This window comes from Zingiber officinale, chromosome 1B (assembly GCF_018446385.1).
Source record: "Zingiber officinale cultivar Zhangliang chromosome 1B, Zo_v1.1, whole genome shotgun sequence".
NCBI lineage: Eukaryota > Viridiplantae > Streptophyta > Magnoliopsida > Zingiberales > Zingiberaceae > Zingiber > Zingiber officinale.
In genome coordinates this window covers 122,540,110-122,563,295 of record NC_055986.1, presented here as the reverse complement: position 1 = coordinate 122,563,295, position 23,186 = coordinate 122,540,110, and the positions used below count along the sequence as shown (strand labels likewise).

Sequence of the window (23,186 nt, the reverse complement as noted above, 5' to 3'; positions counted from 1 at the left end):
AGAAGCATGATTCAAAGGCAGAAGAAAAAATCTGTGCTTATGCGAGTGACAAGTTCTCACCCCCAAAATCCACCATAGACGCCGAAATCCATGCTGTTATGAATAGCTTAAATAGTTTCAAAATCTACTATCTGGACAAGGAGGAGCTTTTAATCAGGACTGATTGCCAAGCCATTATTAGTTTCTTTAATAAGTCTGCACAAAATAAGTCATCTCGAATACGATGGATAGCTTTTACAGACTTCATTACTGGCCTAGGCATTCCCGTCCACTTTCAACATATTGAAGGTAAAGACAATCTTCTTGCTGACGCCCTATCTTGATTACTCTGTGTCCTTACAGGTCCATGGACTCACACGGAGAAGGATCTTCTAATACTGACCCAAATGGAGGAGACCTTGAGGCAACTCGACCCCAAGCCAAATACAATAGCATCCCGGCACCTAGCGGGCCTTATCATCTCTTGGAGCAATACGAAGAACTGGCCAAATCCAGTAAAACCCGGATCTTCCATCCAGAAGAACATGACAAAAGAACCCACATGGAAGATATTGAATGGACAACCTCAAGGACCGTCATTAATAGCATCAGAGAGCTGGAACTCATTTGCAGGGTCAAGGAAGGTGACTTTAGGGCCAGGAGTACTCAGAAACGAGGCCTTTACTTCAAAGACGCACTACCAGCTATAACCAGCACTAGAATTGAATTATTGGAGACTTTTCTGAGGATGCAAAGCACGCTCCAGCACATCAAAGACACACCACCATGATTTACGGAAGTATGGTGAGCCTACAAATCCAAAAACACTTTATCCTCTAAATGGATTGAGCCCCGGGGAGCCGTCCATTTGTCTAAAAGGATAAGAGTGCTGAGTCAGTATGTCCTGTAAAGTAAGCAATAATGTAGAGCATCTACTTTAAAGTCTGTAGCAATGATGATGGGGCGCGCACCGGTTCATAGATAAAAACTATAAAACCCGACTCTCTCGAATGTAAACGTCTTACTGAGTCTTACTTTGAGAAACTCTAAGTTTGTAAGTTTCTACTTGGGTTCTTAATCTTAAATCCAGGTCACGCATTGTTTCAGTTCTTATATCGTTATCGTGATTTGAGTTAAAGGCGTTTCGAAGATTAGGCGGGTAATAGCGGTAGGAAACTTCTGAGTTTCTCATAAGACAGCAAGTATCGTGTCGATGAGAGTCGATGACTGGTCATCGTCCATCTCTTGTACCTCTGTTTAAAGTGATGCACTGCTTTGACTCAACACTGTCGCTTGCGCAAGGCTGAATCCATTTGAGGATAAAGTGTTTTGAACTGTGGCTCACCGCGTGAAATCATGGTGATGTGCTGGCTCGAAAAGCCTCGATGATTGATTCTGTGCTGAGTGGCTTCTCGGTGGGCTTCACCTATTCTGACGCTGGACGTTCGATATCTTGGTTCTTTTGTCGTGTTCTTCGGATGGAAGATCCGGTTGGATTCTTCGTGTGACGATGAAGGCGGATGCTGTGTTGGCGGATGCCAAGTCTCCGTTTGGTCGATAAGATCATCGTGGACTGTGAGGCTCAGGCGTCGATTGTCTTACCGATATGGGCGAATGTCTCGTCGATGACGTCGCGGACGGGGCAATGAGCGGTCGATCTCAAACTATTTAAGCTATTCATAACGGCGTGGTTCGGCGGTGGTTTGGGGTGGCTGCCGCGCGCGTGGCTGCATGATGCTCAGTTGCCACCCCGATCCTTCGCGACCCGCATAACATTGAGCGGTCTGTGGTCCGATCGGCGGTCTTTATCGCCCAATCTTCGATCGTATTTTCTCGCCGTTAGGACTTGTTTAAATATCGGACCAGTTTTACCGGTTGAGATGGGATCGGCGTGAGCCCGACGCTGGTTGTTTGTCAATCGTGGTCCTTTATTTTGATTCTCTCCTGAAAGGATGGTTGAGCTTCGTCTTTGTTGGGCAATATTAACTCGTTCTTTGCGGATGTCGATGCTCTGCCGGTCGAGCAGAATATCGTCGATATAGCGCGATAAAATCTTGCGTACTGGCGATTGTCCGTCTGCACTGAAAATGGGCGTTTTAATCGGCATGTTCGTCCTCGAGAACCCAATGCGATCTGATGGATTCGATCGATGACACCGATGTTTGAGATCGAACTTCATGAGATCCTGCCCGCCTGATAATGGTGTTGATGCTGGTCTGTATTATATCGGACACTTGTGAGTGAAGACTCGCTTCCCTGTCTCCTTTCGATCTGCGATGGGACAATAATCTAGTGCTGCCGCACTGGGATTACCTTAACTTCAGAAAGCTTTATACGGGCACTAAGGATTTTGACTTCACAGTAAGATCAGGATTTTTTATTTCAAGCTTGCATGTAATCTTGTTTTTGTCCCAGTATTTGGTGGGGTTATCCCCAATGTATCAAGTATCAGTAAGTTCTTTTATAAGGTCTTGCAGTAGAGTACCTGATTGGCATGTACAGATTTTCTCTTGAATCTGGTTGTACTCTTCTTCTTCAAGTTCCAATTCCTCAAGGGTGGATACTGCAGCAACAGTTTGTTGAGTCTTTATAGTAGTTATATTTTGCCCTCAGGGCGTAGCACAGACGGTGGGCGCATGGTATCTCTGGCGTAATGGTCGGTGGTCGATTCTTAAGAACTGACGACCTGGGGTTTACCCCGCCATGCGCCTATGGCCTGTGTACCTGCATGAACCTCCCTTCATATCCGTCGGGCCGGCACTAGGGGGGCCGCTAAGGTAGCGGATCTACCTTTTTTATAATAGTTATATTTTTGTAGAAAGTTACCTCATCTCCTTCTATCCGAATGCCTCCGTATAAAGATCGGATGAAATTACATCCGATTATCATGGTGATATTTCCTCCAATTGTTAGGAGGAAAGCATACGTATAAGGTATTCTGAAAGTGTGTTCCCCAATCTTCATACTGCCATACTTTAGTTTTTTGTTGGCAGTTGTTTTTGAGTTGATTCCGCTGAAATTGACAATGAAGGTATTGTCTTCAATGGCCTCCAGTGGTATAGATGCCTGATCTATGCAGCATGTAGTAGCTCCTGTGTCTAATATTGCATTAACTTTGAAATTTTTCACCCCTGGTATGCTGAGCTCTATCACAAGGTTAAAAAGGCCATTTGTTTTTCTTTTTGGCGATATTACTTCAGAAGTAGAGAGATCCTTTTCTCGCCCTTCAGTGACAAACATGTATGCTTCTTCTTTTTCTTCTTGATGAATTTCCTCATTTTGATTTTTAGATATTTGTCTCTTGAGGTCAGCATTTTCTAGCTCAAGAAGGTCTACCTTTAAACGAAGTTCTTCATTTTCAGTATTAGCTTCAAGTTTGTCTGCAGAAGCATTCCTTATTAATTCTTCCTCTCTGCCTTGGAACTCCTTTTTTAATTGCTCTATCTGCAAAATAGAAAGTGCTTTGGCAGCCTCAACTTCTTGCTTTAGTCTAGTCATATCTGCTTCAGCCCAATTAATATATATCTGTTGCTCTTGAACAAGACTACTAGGATTGTATGGAATTGGTGCTTTTTGCTGAATAGGAATTGTAACATTAAAGTAATGTTTTGAGCACATACCGAATGATGTTATTTTGCATGTAGAACAGTGCATCCTATGCTTTTGCATTGTCATTCTTTTACAGCAGTAGCATCTTTCATATGAGTATGAAATTTCATCATTGATCATCCATATGTGGTTGCAGTCGTGTTGGGTTTTAGTGACCCGTACCATAGGTTGCCATCCACTTTCTTTTCCAATCATATAACAATTTTTCTCCTCTATAAATACAAATAGAGATTCATTAAGATTTGTGAGTACCTGGTGATCTTCACCTTCGGATATGCTATAGATTGCGTCAGAATGTTCATCTCCTTCTTGGACAGACATTATTTCATAGTCTTCTGGAAGCTCAAGGCCTTCAAACATAGCTACCCTTTTTTTGTTTCGGTATTCCCTGGGGCAGTCTCTTACAAAATGGCCTTTTTCTCCACATAGAAAGCATTTGCATTTCTTGTTTCTTAGAAGGTGTTTCTTCTTCTCAATCATGGCATGAGAGCTATGAGGCTTTCCTTTATAGGTAGTGGATCTTCTTGCTTCGAACTTCCCTTTCTTTTGATAATACCCTGGTATAGGTATCTGATTACAGAATGATAGGTCTTTTAATGACCTATTGAAAGCCGCTCGCTTGCATTCTTCCTCCAAGTATTTATATGCAAAGAGGACCCTTGGGTGAACTCCTATGGTGTTTCCTTGGTATTTTTCTTCAAACGCAGCTTTAATTCTTCTGCCAAGGTCACCTGGTAATTTTAGCCAAAATTTTTCAGATAATTCTGAACCAGTAAATAACCTTCCAGTTTTTGCAGCTAAATTCATGTAATCATTCATAAAGGGAAGAATATCTTTAATGTGGGAGCATGATATTCTTTCAAGGTCTCTATAGGCATTATCCTGCATATCTGTAGATCCTTGGAAAGGATCTTCTAGAATAAATACCCTTCTTATTTGAGAAAGTATGTTTTGGGTATCATTTCTTCCTTCAGATGAATTTACCAATTCTTGATAATCATCCGGGTAGGCCATTCGTCATTGAATCCAGGCCAGCCTTTCTGTTTCTCCTAAAAGATTTTCAATGAAATCGGCCTTGTCTTGGTTATCTGTGAAATTCTGCAAAGCCACCATATTTTTAGTAATGCCTTCCCATCTTAAAAATACGTCCTCTACTTTGCCAAGCTGCGTAGGCAGGGTTAGGATGGCGCCAGTTTGTTGGTGTGCTGATGGTAGGTTCCACCATTCAGATGTGTCCCTGCTTTTGAAGTGCTTCCCTTTGCCTGGTTCAATTGGGGGAACAATACTAACAGGTTCGGATTTTGGCCTGTTTGTTGGGGGATAACCGACGGGGTTCATAGTTGTGTCCATTGGAGGCCTGAATTGTGAGGCTACACGGTCGTGTGGAGTCACACGACCGTGTGCTGCTTCTGCTTTGGAAAGTCCACATGGTCGTGTGATTCACACGACCATGGTCTTCTTCTCTTCTAGAGTTCACACGGTCGTGTGGACTCACACGACCAGAGCTTGCTTTGATATGGGAGAGGACATATGGCCGTGTGGTTTCACACGGCCTGAGCTGATGTTCTCTATGTTTGCTCCAATGTGCATCTTTTGTTCCATTTTCACTCTAAATTGCGTTCTATCAATCAAAACAAGTAAAAAGTAGATCTCCGAATCGAATATAATGGAAGTACGACATTATAATGAAAGGGTGCAATAAACATAAATTATATGCATGAAGTACAAGTAGATGTGTATTAAAACATGCATAAAAGTTTATATAATCTACGCATATCACACCCGCAAACTTAAACCTTGTCCTCAAACAAAAACTGTATCTAGACTCATGTGGTTAAATAGTGCATCATAATCTCTAGCAAGTCAATCTAATCCTATCAAATGATTTCATTGATGAGCAAGATACAAAAATATTTTGAGTATGACCTAAGTAATAGTTTTCCATGCTCAGTGCAATAGTGACCTAAGTTTATTAAGTTTCAAACCCCAAGCCTAGTCAAGTCTTCATAGAATCGTGTTCCCTATGCTTCCGGCGATAGGCACATACCTGCCACACGCATGGTTCATATCTCGAAAACTACACAAGGTCTTAAAAGATTACTCGGAATCAAGAGAAACATAACATTTATTTCCCAGTAACCTAAATCGGTCTCAAAGAGGTAAATTGTTAGTTTCCACTCATGACAACTATTTTTTTCCCTTATTCATATGATTTTTTTTCTCTTTTATTTTCTTTTGGTGCTTTAAGGCGTAGCACTAACACAAATGCAAAAATATAAATGCAAATGAAGGGATTTTCCAAGTGAGTTGCTATGATCCAAGATCATCTAGTAACCAAAATATAATTAAGAGGTCACCTTAGAAACACAAGTACTAGTCCAATTCTATGAATCATAACTACTTTCAGAATTATCTACCATCAAAATTAGGTATAGTGAAAAGAGATCCTAAAATAAGACCAATACTCAAACTCTTACAAGAAAAACATTGCTCAGTTCATGCTATCATAGATAGAAAAAGATAGATTACTAAATGATGTAGATATAGCTAATGACATAGGAGTGATTAGGAGGAGGGAGAGGGGCAATTCGGTCTTTTGGCATGTTAAGGGTTTGTGTTGGTAAAGCGGGCACTGTTCACTCGAGAAGGGGGGGGGCTTTTGCTCTCCGTCATCACCACTATGAAGAGCAGTCGCCTGTTCTTCTTCGTCGCTCGTCGTCGCCTTCGAGAAGGGCGCCGACGAGCCACTTCTTCCTCCCTCCTCTCCTCCCGCTGGCAGAGGCCTCCGGTAGCCACCTCCTCTCCGCCTCACGCACGCCTCTGACGCTGCCCGGATTAGGTGTGTCCGACTTGCCAGCTCATCTTCATCCTGCGACTCCTCGTCGACGGCCTGTCGCAGCCTCCACGCGCAGCAGCCCTCTAGTTGGCAGCCAGGCGCCTCCTCTAGTGCGCTCTCTTCTAGCGGGCGCCGCCACCGCTGCCTCCCGCGGGCGCCACCACCGCTGCCTCTAGCGGTCATCGCCGCCGCTACAGTCACCAGTTGGGTAGCCGCCCGAGTACTTACGCTCCTTATTTGTCTGCTTCGGCCTTCGAGTCGAGAGGGTAGGATGTTCGGCCTGCGAGCCGATGTTGTCTTCCCGCCTGCGAGCCGTTGTTGTATTCCAGCCCTTGTGCCACTATTTCGGCCTACGAGCCGATGCTGTAGTTGGACCGTGCGTCGTCTCACGAATCCATATCACGTCCGGCTCCGAGCCACCAGAGCCAGCTACTTATCTGGTGGACGTTTATCTACTCTTCAAGGTCGCGACGACTCGATCAGCATCGCGACCAGCTCACCGATCCATCCGAGGGCGCCCCCCGGGGTCAGGGTATGTCGCCGCACTCATTTTGTACTTATCTTATTGTCCTGTTACTAGTCGGCTGCTTATATATTCGTGGGACTTGTCTAGAGTATCGGGGTACCAGAGACCGGGGCAACCCGGTCGTTGGCTGCAGGTAGCGTTGATCGGAGGTCCTCCGATGACTTTGTCAACCTGGAAGATAGCTCACCATTTGGGTCATGGAGATGTGGTCAACATTCCAGGCACGTCGTTTCGGCAGTTCCGTCTTCTCAGCTTCCCGACAGGAACATAATTGGCGCCGTCTGTGGGAATTTCGCCTGATCTGGAACGTGGAGACGGAAGACGTCAGAAAATTTTGCTATATTCATGACCTTGGTGAGTTTCGACGAGCATATCATATTCGCCTCACTCCACGGGCATTCGGGAGTCGAGGAATTGAATCAGATCCTTTGCTGGTTGGCAGGTCAGTTTTTCCGTTATATTCCCTCTTTCAGTTATATGATCTGCCATAGTTCCTCGATCGAGGACCCGAGCCGATCGGCCGGGTGTGTATTTATCTGAGCCACGGGCTCGATGTCGAAGACCCCCGAGCCGATCGGCCGGGTGTGTATTTATCTGAGCCACGGGCTCGATGTCGAAGACCCCTGAGCCGATCGGCCGGGCGTGTATTTATCTGAGCCACGGGCTCGATATCGAAGACCCCCGAGCCGATCGGCCGGGCGTGTATTTATCTGAGCCACGGGCTCGATGTCGAAGACCCTCGAGCCGATCGACCGGGTGTGTATATTATATTAGAGCCACGGGCTCTAGAAGTCGAAGCGGCGACTATAAAAATCCCGCCTTGAACATCGTCGAGCGGTGACGTTAAACCCTAGAGTCGAAGCGGCGACTATAAAAACCCCGCTTTGAAGACCGTCGAGCGGCGACATTAAACCCTAGAGTTGAAGTGACGACTATAAAAACTCCGCCTTGAAGACCGTCGAGCGACGACGTTAAAACCCTAAACCCAGGTCTCCAACGGCGGTCGAGCGACGACCTTAAACCCGTGTCTCCACCGTCCAAGCTTATCAGAGCATTTATCTCCTCCGTTCGGGGTCGAGTGATTATCACTAGTCTCGGACCAGTTTATCAGCGCATCATACTTCTTATCTCCCCCGTTCGGGGTCGAGTGGTTATCACTGGTCTCGGACCAGCTTATCAACGCATGGTATTTCTCATCTCTCCCATTCGGGGTCGAGTGGTCGTCACTGGTCTCAGACCAGCTTATCGGATATTTCATCTCCCCCGTTCGGGGTCGAGCGGTTGTCGCTGGTCTTGCACCAGCTTACCAGATGTTCTATCTCCCCCGTTCGAGGTCGAGTGGTCTTCACTGATCTCGGACCAACATATCAGGTCTCATATCTCCTCCGTTCGGGGTCGAGTGGTCTTCACTGGTCACGAGCCAGTCTTTATCGGATCTTCTATCTCCCCCGTTCGGGGTCGAGCGATCGTCACATATTGGATCTTCTATCTCCCCCGTTCGGGGTCGAGCGATTGTCACCATCGGATCTCCTATCTCCCCCATTCGGGGTCGAGCGGTCTTCACTGGTCACGGATCGGCATATCAGATATTCTATCTCCCCCGTTCGGAGTCGAGTGATCTTCACTTGTCTTGGACCAGCTCATCGGATCTCATATCTCCCTCGTTCGGGGTCGAGCGATTGTCACCATTGGATCTCCTATCTCTCCTATTCGGGGGACTTCATTGGTCACGGAGCATATCAGAGCAGCTTATCCCCCCGTTCGGGGTCGAGCTATCTCCAATGGTCGCGGACAAGAGCATCTCCACTGGTTTTAGACCAGATTATCTCATAGGCTCTGCACCCGTTCGACTCACGACTTTTGCTTCCGTGCGTCTTTGATTCCCGGGCTATACCGTGGTTCAGCTCACGGGCGACGCGCCCACTCGGCTAACGACTTTTGCTTGCGTGAGCTTTCGATTCATGGGTTATACTCTTGTTTAGTTTGCAGGCGATGCGCTCGCTCGGCTCACGACTTTCGTTTCCGTACGCATGTAATTTTGCGGGCTATGCTTCCGCTCCGTTTTCGAGCTCCGCTTCCGCCCGACATTGCTTCATCGCTCGCTCGGTATTCGCCTATGCACTCATTTGGCGTTTGGTCGAGAGCTTGCCTCGCACCGCTCGGCACTAATTTTCGTTGCTCGGTCGACACTTTGGTGGCCGTCTGATCCTTTGCCCGATCGTCCACTTAGCCACATGCTTGTTTCACTCGACATCCTAGTGGTCGTCAGATCGACACTTTACGAAAAAGGTAGATCCGCTACCTTAGTGGCCCCCTAGTGCCGCAGATCGACACTTTATGGTCACCATTGTTGGTTGCTACTCGGAATATAGTACCGGTTCCCCTGTACAAAAATTTTGTACTAGTCCTGAACCTTTCCTAACAACTTATTGTGTTCTTTAGAAATTAAATTAGGAATCGCAAACAGAACTTAACATTATTAATTCCAAATTCAATTTATTTGTTCTTAGAGGTTTAGACTTGGATCGCAAACGATGCTTAACATTATTAATCTAAATCCACCTATGTTACAAATTTGATTAAATATTTATTTCAGAGATCGGCTTCCAGGTTAAACATAGCGAGACACTAGGCCTTCTTGGTTATGGGAGCATTCACCACTTCCTAGATAAAGCCTTTCAACGAAATTCAATATTTAATCTCCTTATAGTAACCCTAGGTTTAACCAATAAGAACAATCGAATCATAAGATCGAAAAACAAAAGAAACACAAATTCAAATCATAAATCCGAAACCTAGAAATGTTAGCCTCTTGTGTTTGGTATTTGAAGATCTAAACAAAAGGATGAACTAGTTATGATACGGAAAATAATAACTAGTTATACCTTTTGTAGCTTATAGACCTCACGATCTTCTATCGTATTCCTCTTCTTATCTCGGACGTCATGTGGGCGACGATCTACCACGATGAGAATCCACCCAAGCTTCCTTCTTCTTCAAGCAAGTTTCGACCACCACCAATCTTCAAGAGATGAAGAACTTTCGGCCACCAACTAAGCTCCAAAGGATGCTAGGAAACAATGCCTCCTATCTCTTCTTCTTCTCCAAGCAAAATCCGGCCACCAAGATCTCTCCAAGAAGATGATGCCGTCGGCCACTTAAGAAGAAGAATAGGGGAAGAGGAAGAAGAGAGGGCCGGCCACCACTAAGGAAGAGAGGAATACTAGAGGATATCTTGTTGTGAGGTGAGGCACCTCTACCCTCTCTTTTATATTCCTTAGTCTTGGCAAATAAGGAAAGTTTTAATAAAAACTTCCTTATTTTCCTTGCCATTGAAAGGAAAATTTAATTGATAAAAAAAAAATCCCTTTTCTTCTATCAATGGCCGACCACCACCATCTCCTCCATAACAAGGAAAGTTTTAAACACAAAATTAAAACTTCCTAATTTGTTTCCGGAAATTTTTAAAATAAAAATTTCTCTTTAAAAATTCCCTTCATGGTTGGTTATAAAAAGAAACTTTTATAAATTAAAATCTCTCTATTAAAACATGTGGATGATTACAATAAGGAAAGTTTTCTCCAAAATTTAAATCTTCCTTTCTATCTACAAATAAGGAAAGATATCAAACCTTTCTCTTAATCTTTTGTAAAAACTATAAAAGGAAAGATTTAATTTTAAAACTCTCTTTTAAAATGAGGATGGTTAAAAAAGGAAAGTTTTATCAAAAATTAAAATCTTCTTTTTAACTACAAATAAGGAAAGATATCAAACCTTTCTCTTAATCTTTTGTAGAAAGCTATAAAAGGAAAGATTTAAATTTTAAACTTTCTTTTAAAACCATGGTTTCCACGAGGAAAGATTTTAAAAATTAAAATCCCTTTTAATTTAATTATGGCCGGCCACCTAAGCTTGGGTTCAAGCTAGGGCCGGCCACCTACTTGACCCATCTAACCTTGATTTGGCCGGCCACCTTAAGGTGGGTAAGAAGGTGGGTATGGGTGGGTATAATACTTTATAATTAAGAGGCTACGACGGGGACCGAGAGGAGAAATTGGTTTTGGTCTCCCGATGAACTTGAGCTTCCCGTATTCGCCCTGAACACCCAACTCGAGTTCATCAATAATATCTCATTCCACTAAAGAGTTATTATTGAACTACTGCACCAATCCCATATTACTATATGAGCTCCTTCTTATCATGAGTGTGTTAATTTTCCTGTGTTTAAGATATAGAATACCCACTAATTAAATGAGTTACTGACAACTCAATTAATATCTAGCTCCAAGTGTAGTACCACTCAACTTCATTGTCATGTTGGACTAAGTCCACCTGCAGGGTTTACATGACAATCCTTATGAGCTCCTCTTGAGGACATCATCAACCTAGATTTCTAGGACACAGTTTTCTTCTATAATCAACAGCACATACTATAAATAATATTATTTCCCAACTTATCGGGCCTATTGATTTATCGAACTAAATCGCACCCTTTGATAAATTAAAAAAATAAATACTAAAGGTCTTGTTCTTATATCAGAATTAAGAGCACACACTTCCATAATAACAAAAGTCTTGTTCTTTTATGCAGTCAGTATAAAAAGAACTTACCTTAAATGATCCTGCTCAATACACTCAGAGTGTACTAGTGTAATTTTATAGTCAAGATAAACTAATACCAAATTACACTACGACTATTCCAATGGTTTGTTCCTATCTATCTTAGTCGTGAGCCACTGTTTATAATTTATAAGGAATTGATAACATGATCTTATGTGTGTGACACCAAACACAATGTTAGCTACAATATAAATTAATTGAACAACTAAACTTAGCATATAAATGTAGACATTTAACCAATGTGATTCCTTGTTTCAAAATAAATGTTTACAAAAAGTTAGACTTTTAGTATACACTTTAACAACCATGTCGACATTTCGAGATCGCCCGATCATATTTTACAGTCATCCAACTGACATTTTTCGGGGCTCGATTTCCATTTTTCCTATCGCTCGGTTGGTATCTTCGCGGTTGCACGCCAGGCATCGTTTGCCCGACGTCTATCCACCCGATCGACATCCTTCCGATCGCCCGGCATCTTCACGGTCGTGCGCTCGGCATCGCCCGTCCGCTCTATCTGCTCGTCATCCCGCGTGTCGTTCGGTCGACTATCATTTTACTTGTCGCTCGCTTGACGTTTTGTCGTTCGCTCGACATCTGTCCGGTTATCGACTTTGTACTATTTTTCATAGTCTGCTCGGCATCGCCCGCTCGGTCGCTTGGTCTGCTCTGCATGTTGCGTGTCACTCGATCGATTTACTCGTCACTCACTTGACGCTTTTCCGTTCGGTTGTTGACTCGGTATGATTTCTCATGGTTCTCTCAGCACCATTACCATCTCATGCGACACCATTACTATAGCGACCGCTCACGTGACATTATACGATGGGTTCAGCGATTTGACTCGGTTATCATGAGCGATTCAGTTTTTGTGACAGATTGTCTAGTCAGTCGGACTCGCGTCTCCTTCGACTAGACTTGAAGGGGAGACTTGTGATGCAGATATAGCTAATGGCATAAGAGTGATTAGGAGGAGGGAGAGGGGCAATTCGGTCTTTTGGCATGTTAAGGGTTTGTGTTGTTAAAGCGGGCACTGTTCACTCGAGAAGGGGGGGCTTTTGCTCTCCGTCGTCACCACCATGAAGAGCAGCCGCCTGTTCTTCTTCGTCGCTCGTCGTTGCCTTCGAGAAGGGCGCCAACGAGCCACTTCTTCCTCCCTCCTCTCCTCCCGCTGGCAGAGGCCTCCGGTAGCCACCTCCTCTCTGCCTCACGCACGCCTCTGACGCCGCTTACACTGGAGCTACTTCTTCCTCTCCCTACTCGCCCATTGGTAACCCGCCCGAGCATCATCTCTAGCACTTGGGTCGCCACCGCCGCCTCCCTAGCGCCGGCAGCATCTAGCGCCCTAACTCATGTGTTGGTTCTTTGACCGCTGCCTCTGTTGGCCGACACGCGACCTTTGACGGCTGCACAGTGCCACCGTGGTTGGCTGCACTCCTAGTTCCATTGTGGTTGGCTGCACTCCTGCCGCTGGATCAGGTGCGTCCGACTTGCCAGCTCATCTTCGTCCTGCGACTCCTCGCCGACGGCTTGTCACAGCCTCCACGCGCAGCAGCCCTCTAGTTGGCAGCCAGGCGCCGCCTCAAGTGCGCTCTCTTCCAGCGGGCGCCGCCACCGCTGCCTCCAGCGGGCGCCACCACCGCTGCCTCTAGCGGTCATCGTCGCCACTACAGTCACCAGCTGGGTAGCCGCCTGAGTGCTTACACTCCTTATTTGTCTGCTCCGACCTTCGAGTCGAGAGGGTAGGATGTTCGGCCTGCGAGCCGATGTTGTCTTCCGGCCTGCGAGCCGTTGTTGTATTCCGACCCTCATGCTGCTATTCCGGCCTACGAGCCGATGCTATAGTTGGACCGTGCGTCGTCTCACGAATCCATATCACGTTCCGCTCCGAGCCGTCGGAGCCAGCTACTTATCTGGTGGACGTTTACTTACTCTTCAAGGTCGCGACTACTCGATCAGCATCACGACTAGCTCACCGATCCATCCGAGGGCGCCCCCCGGGGTCAGGGTACGTCGCCGCACTCATTTTGTACTTATCTTATTGTCCTGTTACTAGTCGGCTGCTTATATATTCGTGAGACTCGCCTAGAGTATCGGGTACCAGAGACCGGGGCAACCCGGTCGCTGGCTGCAGGTAGCGTTGACCGAAGGTCCTCCGATGACTTCGTCAACCTGGAAGATAGCTCACCATCCGGGTCATAGAGATGCGGTCAACATTTCAGACACCTCGTTCCGGCAGTTCCGTCTTCTCAGCTTCCCGACAGGAACACTAAATATACTAGCACCATAAGTAACCAATAAACCACATGAAATCTAGAACAAGCGTGCTAGTATTTTATATTAAAGAACAAACAATCATGATATGATGAATGATGCAACTAGCAAAAATTTATTATGCAAAAAGTGCAAAAACTACACTACAACCTAACACATCCCTTAGCTTTAAACTTTTTCCCAATGAAAACTAGAAATGTAAAATGGAGGAGATTTTGAAGTTAGAGAAGTTACCAAGTGATGAACTCTAAATGGTTGAGACATTCATGTTCTGAAGATATTTCCCTATATGTGATTTGCACCCCTCCACAACTTGTAATATTACAAAAAGAAATAGATAAGAAAAATTAAGTAGAGAGATTAGAGTTATTATGAAGAAAGAAAAAAAACTAGACAGAACTAAAAACATAAATGAAGACAAGGAAGAAGAACTTGGGTTGCCTCCCAAGAAGTGCTTGTTTATGGTCATTAGCTCAACCACCTTATTTAGATCACTTAAATCATGACCTCAGAGGGGTAATATATTTCAACACTCTCTTATCAAGGGCTCTTGTTATGGAGGGAGCTTTCATGACAGGAGATATAAAGTGAAGTATCGCTCTCTCTATCTTCGTCTTCTTCGAAGTTCTTTCAGGTGGTCGAAGACGGTTCAGAGTGAGCTTCCAATTTTCGGCCCCATGAAAACCTACACACGTATAGGAAAAGCAAACCTTCCACATACACGTTAAATTTGTAAGAACTAGAGTCATATCAAGTTTAGCTAAGTATTTATCAGAAATGGAATCACAACCAACAAAATCAATCATAGGTACCTCTATGAAGTTTTCTAAAAGATTGCAAGAAATACTAACCTTGCTTTGTTGAGAGATATCTGAAAGTTTCAAACCAGTGGATATGACTTCTTCTGGATCTTGTAGTGGCTCTAGCTCTGATTCAAGTGGTGGTGCTTCTGAAAGTGGTGATTCTTGGGGCTTTACTTCCATTGCACAAGTCCCTACATATTTATCATCAACCAATTCTATTCTTACAACTTCCATAGTGTCAATTGGTTGTGTGAGGAGGTGATTCTTGGGACGATGTCCCAACACTTTTATCCACAACATCAATAGCTTTAGAAGTAGTGAAGAGTGCACTAATGTCAATATCATCAATAGAAGGATCAACAACATTATTAGAAATTTGTTGTAATACTCGTAGAGCTAGGATCCCTCGTTGCACCATTAGCTCTTCAGAATCTTGTGTTGTGGTCTTCATCTGACTTGGAGCAGCAGTATTTGGGTCTTGGGATCATCCTGAAACTCTGTCGGACTCTGATTTACTTGAAAAATATGCTTAACATTTTGTATACAGTTGTAGTCCAAATTTTGATGGTCCATCCAAAATTGATTGTAATGTTAAGGCAGGTCAGGTTCTGCTGTTGGGATAATGATTGCTCACTCTACTATGGAATTAGCTAGGGTTGAAGGTTCTGAATTTGATGATATCTCCAGTCATAGCCATAAGTATTAGGAACTTGCTCATATGGATCTTGATGTTGAGGTTGAACCAAATACTGAAGTTTCGGAGTATTAGCAACTTTTTAAAGAAGTGACAAATAGCAGCTGGATAAGACGTGCTACCACACACTCTACAATGGAACTAAAATTGATCATCATTTGAATCATAATTTTCATCAATGGGAGATCTTGCTCTTGCGCTCATGGGTGTGAAAAATTCTCTCGAAGCCCTGCTTGGCATGTTAGTGCTCATGATATTTAAAAAAATTATAAGGAAAACTAAAAATGCAGAATTAAAGATAAGAAATAAAATGTATAATAGAAACAAGAAAGAAAATGTAAACGGAAAAAGGAAAATGTCTAGAGTAACTCATATGCTAATCAACTAATGTTAATCGAAAATAGTCCCCGGCAACGACGCCAAAAATTTGTTACGAACTGCAAGTAGTAATAAAAATATCGATCCCACATAGACTGTTAATTAAACACTAGTTAACTTCCCACAACGAGTTATCTAGACAATCGGAAGGTCGTTCACAAACGCTAGGAAAAGAAAGAGAAGAGAGAAGAGAGAGAGAGAGTCAAGAGTGAGTAGAGAGGGATAGAATGAACGTAGTGAAGGAAGGAAGGATGATAGATTCTAGAATTTCGGTTTTGTTACGATGTTACTTAATGTCCCTATGTATTATTGTTCATCTACCTAACTCTATGCTTATACTCATGTAGGGATTCTAACTAAAGTCCGGTACAACCCCACGAAAGTCGCACCGGAGAGTCTACCAAGTCCTAACGCCATTAAGTAAAGACGCAACTCTAGAAAGTTTGGTTAAAGAGTTACCTCTTTCACAGGCCCCCGGTCATACATTCCTAGAGTTATCTAATGTACTTCCTAACGGTAGCACTGGAATGCCCTAACAAGGATTAGTCCCTATGTTAAGATCTTTTGACTCTAGAAAGTAGATACATATCGATGTCCTCTATCACTAAGGGTATATATGTCCGGTTGAATGGGTATCCTCTGTCACCAAGGATCCCTCGGTTATCCAGTCAGTAGCAACCTTAACATAGTGACAAATCCTTTACATTTACATGAATTGACCTCACACATATTTCGTCAAACACATACAAGACACAACACACATAGAACTTGATATAAACACATCATTACAGAGGAAAATGTCTAAATACATAGTTCATACATCACAACACATCTCAACTACTCCCTACACTCTAGATCTAGAGAATCTATTCTATAGCAAGGGAATGTCTAAATACATAGTTCATACATCACAACACATCTCAACTACTCCCTATTTAGATCTAGAGAATCTACTTTATAGCAAGGGATTACAATCCAATGACGAAGAAAGAAGCAAACTAAAACTCAATACATGAAGATAAAGAGAAAAGAATGCTTATCCTTAAAGCGTGGCGTCCTTGGAGGCGTTCCCTTGCTCCGGAGGTGAACGGTGAAGATCGGCGAAGACGGAAGATCTAGGATTCCCCCAAGGAGGAGAACCCTTCCCCAAGGAATGAGGATGAACCCCAAGCCAAAGATTTCCCAAAAAGGGAGAAAAGGCCCCTTAAATAGGGCTGGGCACGGGCTTCACACGACTCGTGCCACGACCATGTGGAATCCACACGACCAAGGTCTGCTTCCGTGACACAGCCGTGTAGATCCACACGGCCGTGCCTAGCTTGGCCTCTGGATGGGTTGCACGGTCGTGTGGAGTTGCACGCCCGTGTTCTTCTTTTCCTATGTTAGGCCACATGGCCGTGTGAAGTCACACGGGCGTGTGCTGCTTCTGCTCGGGAAAGTCCACACGGCCGTGTGAATTCACACGGCCATGGTCTTCTTCTCTTCTGAAGTTCACATGGTCGTGTGGATTCACACGGCCGGAGCTTGCTTTGCTACGGGAGAGGACACACGGCCTTGTGGTTTCACATGGCCTGAGCTAATCTTCTCTATGTTCGCTCCAATGTATATCTTTTGCTCTGTTTTCACTTCAAATCGCGTCCTATCAATCAAAATAAACAAAGAGTAGATCTCCGAACCGAATACAATGGAAGTACGACATTATAATGAAATAGGGTGCAATAAACATAGATTATATGCATGAAGTACAAGTGTGCATCAAAACATGCATAAAAGTGTATATAATCTACGTACGTCAATATGGTCTTACCATATATTCATAATCAGGTCACATCAATGTAGGTTACTTCAATCCCATCCCTCCATGAAATTCTATACAAGAGTATATAACTAGTAATATTCAGATTAATTAAATCATTTTCATCACTTTAACGAATATGTACTTTGGTCTCTTTCTACCCCTTGAATCCCTTCACAAGATTATAACTAATTGGTTGCATTTAAATATCTGTCCTTCAGTAACTTGTTTCACAGAACTTTTACAAAATTCTCTAGTGGATTAGTTTTTTCTGAGAACACCTTTGCACGGATCCTATCAATATTAGGTTAAATGTGTGAGACAAGATTATAATTTGTCCAGGGTTTTCTGGCTGCTCATCAGCTTTCTCCTCTACCTGATTTCAAGTGTTCTTTGTTATTCAAACTTTGCTTTTTTCATTGGATGGTTGGGCATAATCATTTCTTTGCAAGACATATTTGTATTTTTTTTACAATGGTTGATTCATAAAGAAAAAAAATGCATATCTAGTTATTTGGTTTCAACTACTTTCATGCTTTGATACTGTATCTTTTTTCTTGACCTCGTTCACTAAAATCTACTGCCTATAATATCTTATCTTCATGAGATTGGAGAGTACAGTGCATGTTTTGTGTGTGGAAACTAGCTATTCTGTAGTTACAAGGAATTGTAGTTTAATTGTTCTCTAATTTCTTTTTGTTGTTCAGATTGTTATATTGGTAATAATGCCACGATTGAAAGCGTCAGCTTCATTGGACTCAAAGACACTGTTGATGTATATTGTCATATTGCAGTATGTACCCAGACTTGTCAGGATAATACCACTGTATTTGGAAGTCACAAGATCTGCTGGCATAATTGCTGAAACAGCATGGGCAGGGGCAGCTTTTAATCTTTTTCTTTACATGCTTGCGAGTCATGTAAGCTCCAAGTTTCAAATACTTTGTTTTCCCTTGAATTTTTTATTATCCTACTTATGAATTAGCTACTGCAAAATAACCTTCAATTTTTTTTCCTTAGGATAGATAAGTCTAAACTTTTCACTATAACTTTGATTTTGATTGTGTGGATTTCAACATATAACAACAATGTTCTCTGTTAATCAACTTTTAGGCTTCTTTGTTTTTGTGCTTTCCTGGGTTTCTGCATGTTTAAAATGTTCCTGCTAATCGCCTTTTGGTTCTTCATAATCTTTTAATTTTTTTTTATTGTGCGTGAAGTATGTTTGGCTGATGATAATCTTATTTATGATTTTTTGTCTTCAGAGATTAATTTATCCACACTGGTATTGTCCTCATTTGACTATATTAATTCTATCATCACCATCGATCAACGTTTGCCTCTACATTTTGGGCTCAGCTACTTGGGCCTTTTACTTTATTGAGATCCTTGCAAAACTATATTATTAGTAATATTCAAACCAATTAAACCAGTTTTTATTAAATTATTAAAATTTTCTTTGATCTTGTCTGTTTCCTACCTTAAGTTAAAAAATGGCTTGGTTTAATTTGTTTTTTGTGCACTCGAATCTTCCAGAAAGCTGGTGGATTCTGAAAATTTGACTAGCGCAGGGTAATTATGTGGTTGTAAGTTTTAAAGCCTTCAGTAATCTTATTACTAAAATATTTTCAGGTACTCGGGGCTTTCTGGTACTTTCTTTCCATTGAAAGAGAAGATTCTTGTTGGAGGCACGCATGCCGTACACAAAATTGTACAACTACTTCCTGGTACTGTAGTAATGGAGAAAGAGAAAGCATAATTACGGATTTCATATCTGCTAATTGTCCTATTACCCCTCCTAATCCTGAAATCTTTGACTTTGGCATTTACCTTCAAGCTCTTCAATTAGACATTGTTAAGCCAATAAACTTTCTGGAAAAGTTCTTCTATTGCTTTTGGTGGGGCTTACAAAATTTGAGGTACCTATAAAGAAATATTCTCTTTAGTTTTGACTTGATTATTTCTAGGCTGCTGGTACTGAATTTTACAATTACTATAATCCATGTGCAAGCTCAAATTAATATGATTAGGATATTGCTAAATGAAAAGAGAACTGATCACACCAATATATGTATACCCAGCTTGTTACACATTAGAAAAAGATAAAAAGAAAATATTGTGAGAGAATGAGTAAAAAGAGATGTTAGAAGGGAAACAAGTGAAGTTTTGTCATCTATTACAGCAAAGAGGGAGGACAATACAAGAAGAAAGTTATTAATTTGTCTTTGGAAGTTGTGGTAAATTGATGATTTTTTTTTTTGTAGACAAAAATGATACTAAGGGTTAAACAGCAATTCTAAGAGAATAATGAGAAATGTGAGTAAGAAAAATTTAAACTCACTAGTCTCAGTTTGCTACTAGGCTTTGAGCTTAGGTTGACTTTTGATTGTTAAATATTTTTTCTTTGATGATTTATAGTTTAGTTTACTTCTGTTTCTTGTTCTATATTCAGTTTATGTCTATCTTATCTACTCAAAATGGTTACAATGGAGCTCCTTTAACCTAAAGTTATTTTGTTATGGCTATCTCATTGTTGATCATATGAAGTTTGTTGGCACATGCAATCTTTTTTTCCAAAGGCATTGGATTGGAATCTATATATTCCGACTTAACTGGTTTTATGCTTGATATCCTGCAGTGCCCTTGGACAAAATATGCAAACCAGTACTTATTTGTGGGAGATCTTATTTGCTGTTTTCGTCTCCATTTCTGGGCTTGTCTTGTTTTCACTTCTTATTGGCAATATGCAGGTACTCTGTTTCAATGATCAATATGATAGTATTTGTTTCAACTTTGGTCATGCAAAACTTGGTGTTTGATTATATTTAAGTGCATCAGTTCTTGCTTGTGGAAATTGATGAATAAGCATTTTTAAGGCATGAAATATGATCTATTTGTTTATTTAAACTAAAAAGAGAACTAGCACAACACCAAAGGACGACCTGGTGGTGTACGAAGCTCCCGTTATGCGGGGTCCCGGAGAAGAATCCATTGTATGCAGCTTTATCCTGCTTTTTGTAAGAGGCTGTTTCTAGGATTCAAACCCGTGACTTTTAGATCAAAAAATAATAACTTTACTCTTGTGCCAAGACTCTCCTTCTTGCAAAGCACTAAAAAGAGAAGTAGCACAACACCAATAAGCATATATTTTTGTCTGGGTTCTTTATTTTAAGACGTTGAGGTTTATTCACGTGCATTACATCTCTTATTGGTACATTAAACAAGTGATCTGCTGATATTACAGACTTACTTGCAATCAACCACTGTGAGAATAGAAGAAATGAGGGTTAAAAGGCAAGATGCAGAGCAATGGATGTCTCATCGGTTACTTCCAGAGAACTTGAGGGAGCGAATACGTCGTCATGAGCAATACCGATGGCAAGAAACAAGAGGGGTTGATGAAGAGCATCTTCTTCAAAACTTACCCAAGGACTTAAGAAGGGACATAAAACGTCATCTCTGTTTAGCACTACTGAAGAGGGTAAGTTACTTTCCTATTGTTTTTCATATTCACCAGTCACCACCAACACCTGATATAAGCCAAGGCATGTTAGGGAGGGATTAAGTATAAGCTTCTCAGTATATTTGATTATCCTGGAATCGGCATTCTAACTAAGAGCTGTTAATTTTTCAAGTTTGCAAGATAACTTTTTTTTCTTGTTTTTGCTGTTTTGTAGGTTCCTATGTTTGAACTAATGGATGATCAACTCATGGATGCTTTGTGCGACTGTCTGAAACCTGTTCTCTACACTGAAGGCAGCTGCATTATTCGCGAGGGAGACCCGGTTGATGAAATGCTCTTCATCATGAGAGGAAAACTGCTTAGTGTGACGACTAATGGTGGGAGGACTGGGTTTTTCAACTCAGATTACTTGACTGAAGGAGATTTCTGTGGTGAAGAGCTTCTAACATGGGCTTTAGACCCACACTCAGCTTCTAGTCTACCCACCTCCACTAGGACGGTAAAGGCCGTGTCGGAGGTTGAAGCCTTTGCTCTAATAGCTGATGATTTGAAATTTGTTGCATCCCAATTCAGGAAGCTACACAGCAAGAAACTGAGGCATACTTTTAGGTTCTATTCACAGCAGTGGAGAACTTGGGCTGCTTGCTTTATACAGGCAGCTTGGCGCCGCTACTCGAGAAAGAAGCTAGAGGAATCGCTGCGTGAAGAAGAGGACAGGCTGCAGGCAGCCATTGTGAAGGATAATGCTGCTACACCAAGTCTTGGCGCGACTATTTACGCTTCCAGATTTGCAGTGAATGCTCTACGTGCCCTAAGACGAAATGTTGCTCGCAAGGCAAGGTTGCAGGAAAGATTGCCTGTTATGTTGCTGCAGAAGCCACCTGAACCAGACTTCACCACAGAAGAGCAGTAAGCAGTAATGGATGTGATTCTGGCTCATGCATCTTGCAACACCTTCTTATCTATTCTTGGTTATGTTCATACAAAAGATGAGGTTTCTGGCATTGCAGCTGGCGTTCCATTAGAAAGCACGAAAGGTTTGCCAATCCTGCACTTAGAGCTTGTTCCTTGCCTGATGGATCATTTGTACCTTTTTGTGTCAATGGGGATGGAAAATGTTATGGACCTCTAGATCATCTGTATATAACGTGTTCCAGTGACATGGCTATTTGTATTATGCACTGTACACTAATCAACAAGGCTATTTGTATTATTTGTTCTATGAACGTGTAGTCGGAAGTATTCCGATGGTTGAAAATATGCACTTATTTTGTATTTTATAATATTTGCTGTAAATACAGTTAATATTTGTCTCAACATCTTTATCATGTGAAACATTTTTTAGGAGAACTATATGCTAGAGCATTCTTGAGAGGGAGAACCACATCCAGTAGAGCCTCTCTTATCGACATAGCAGGTTTGCTATCTTTCTGTTATTTTCTAGCAACAATTTTTTTGGGACAATTTGAAGTGCATCGAGTCCAGATATGTCATATTTATCAACTAGATAGGTTATTTGTGGCCAGTAAATTCCTGATAGCAGAACTTGGTTAATGGGTACCCCATATGTGCATACCATTTGTTCATTACTCATAGCATTCATTCACTTGATCACCAACTCTCTTTTCTCCAGATACTCGTGCTTGCTTTGAGGAAAGCATAGGTAAGTTCCTTAAAATTTGTCTCAATTGTATGATACACATCAGATGAGCTTATATTTATTAACACTCCATTTGAAATTCAAAGAACACATTTTTTTTTGTCTCCATAAGTTTGCCCTTTATCCAATCGAGAAATCAAGCTTGCTGTTATTAGCTATTTTCTCCACCGCTTAGGGAGTATCATCTATATTATCTAAGTAGCTTGTTGTTCTTACTTGATTCACTTTGTTTTACTAAGCAAGCAATGAGTCTAATTGTAAAACCCAAGATTCAAAACAAGTTCTCCATACTGATCTGCTGTGAATTGTTTTTGAATGTCATTTTGCCAAGTGATCGAACATTTGGTGGCATTTTCTTACATAGAAAATACCAAATTTTCTTGCAAACGTGAGTAATTCTGAACATTAATATTAACAGAAGTCGTGGGAAGTAATGACTTCTTTCTTTGTTTGTTTATAAAATGATGAGAGACACTTTTAGGCCATTTGATTTCATATAAATCAATAATCAAGCATTGGACATGCAAAATATGATAGATTTTTGTTAGA

At 42.0% G+C, this 23,186-nt stretch overlaps 1 protein-coding gene across 10 annotated transcripts in view; it reads left to right on the top strand.

Annotated features, from left to right (window-relative positions):
* Positions 1-22,294, top strand: part of LOC121976171 (cyclic nucleotide-gated ion channel 1-like) — a 38,020-nt gene extending 15,726 nt beyond the window's left edge. For all 10 annotated transcript variants that reach the window (XM_042528287.1, XM_042528228.1, XM_042528278.1 and 7 more), the window contains 5 exons: positions 18,222-18,434; positions 19,147-19,433; positions 20,153-20,264; positions 20,759-20,995; positions 21,192-22,294. In XM_042528287.1, the coding sequence (XP_042384221.1) occupies positions 18,222-18,434; positions 19,147-19,433; positions 20,153-20,264; positions 20,759-20,995; positions 21,192-21,890 (1,548 nt within the window). In that variant the 3' untranslated portion in view covers positions 21,891-22,294. The remainder of the gene's footprint in view (positions 1-18,221; positions 18,435-19,146; positions 19,434-20,152; positions 20,265-20,758; positions 20,996-21,191) is intronic.
* Positions 22,295-23,186: the final 892 nt, after the last annotated feature.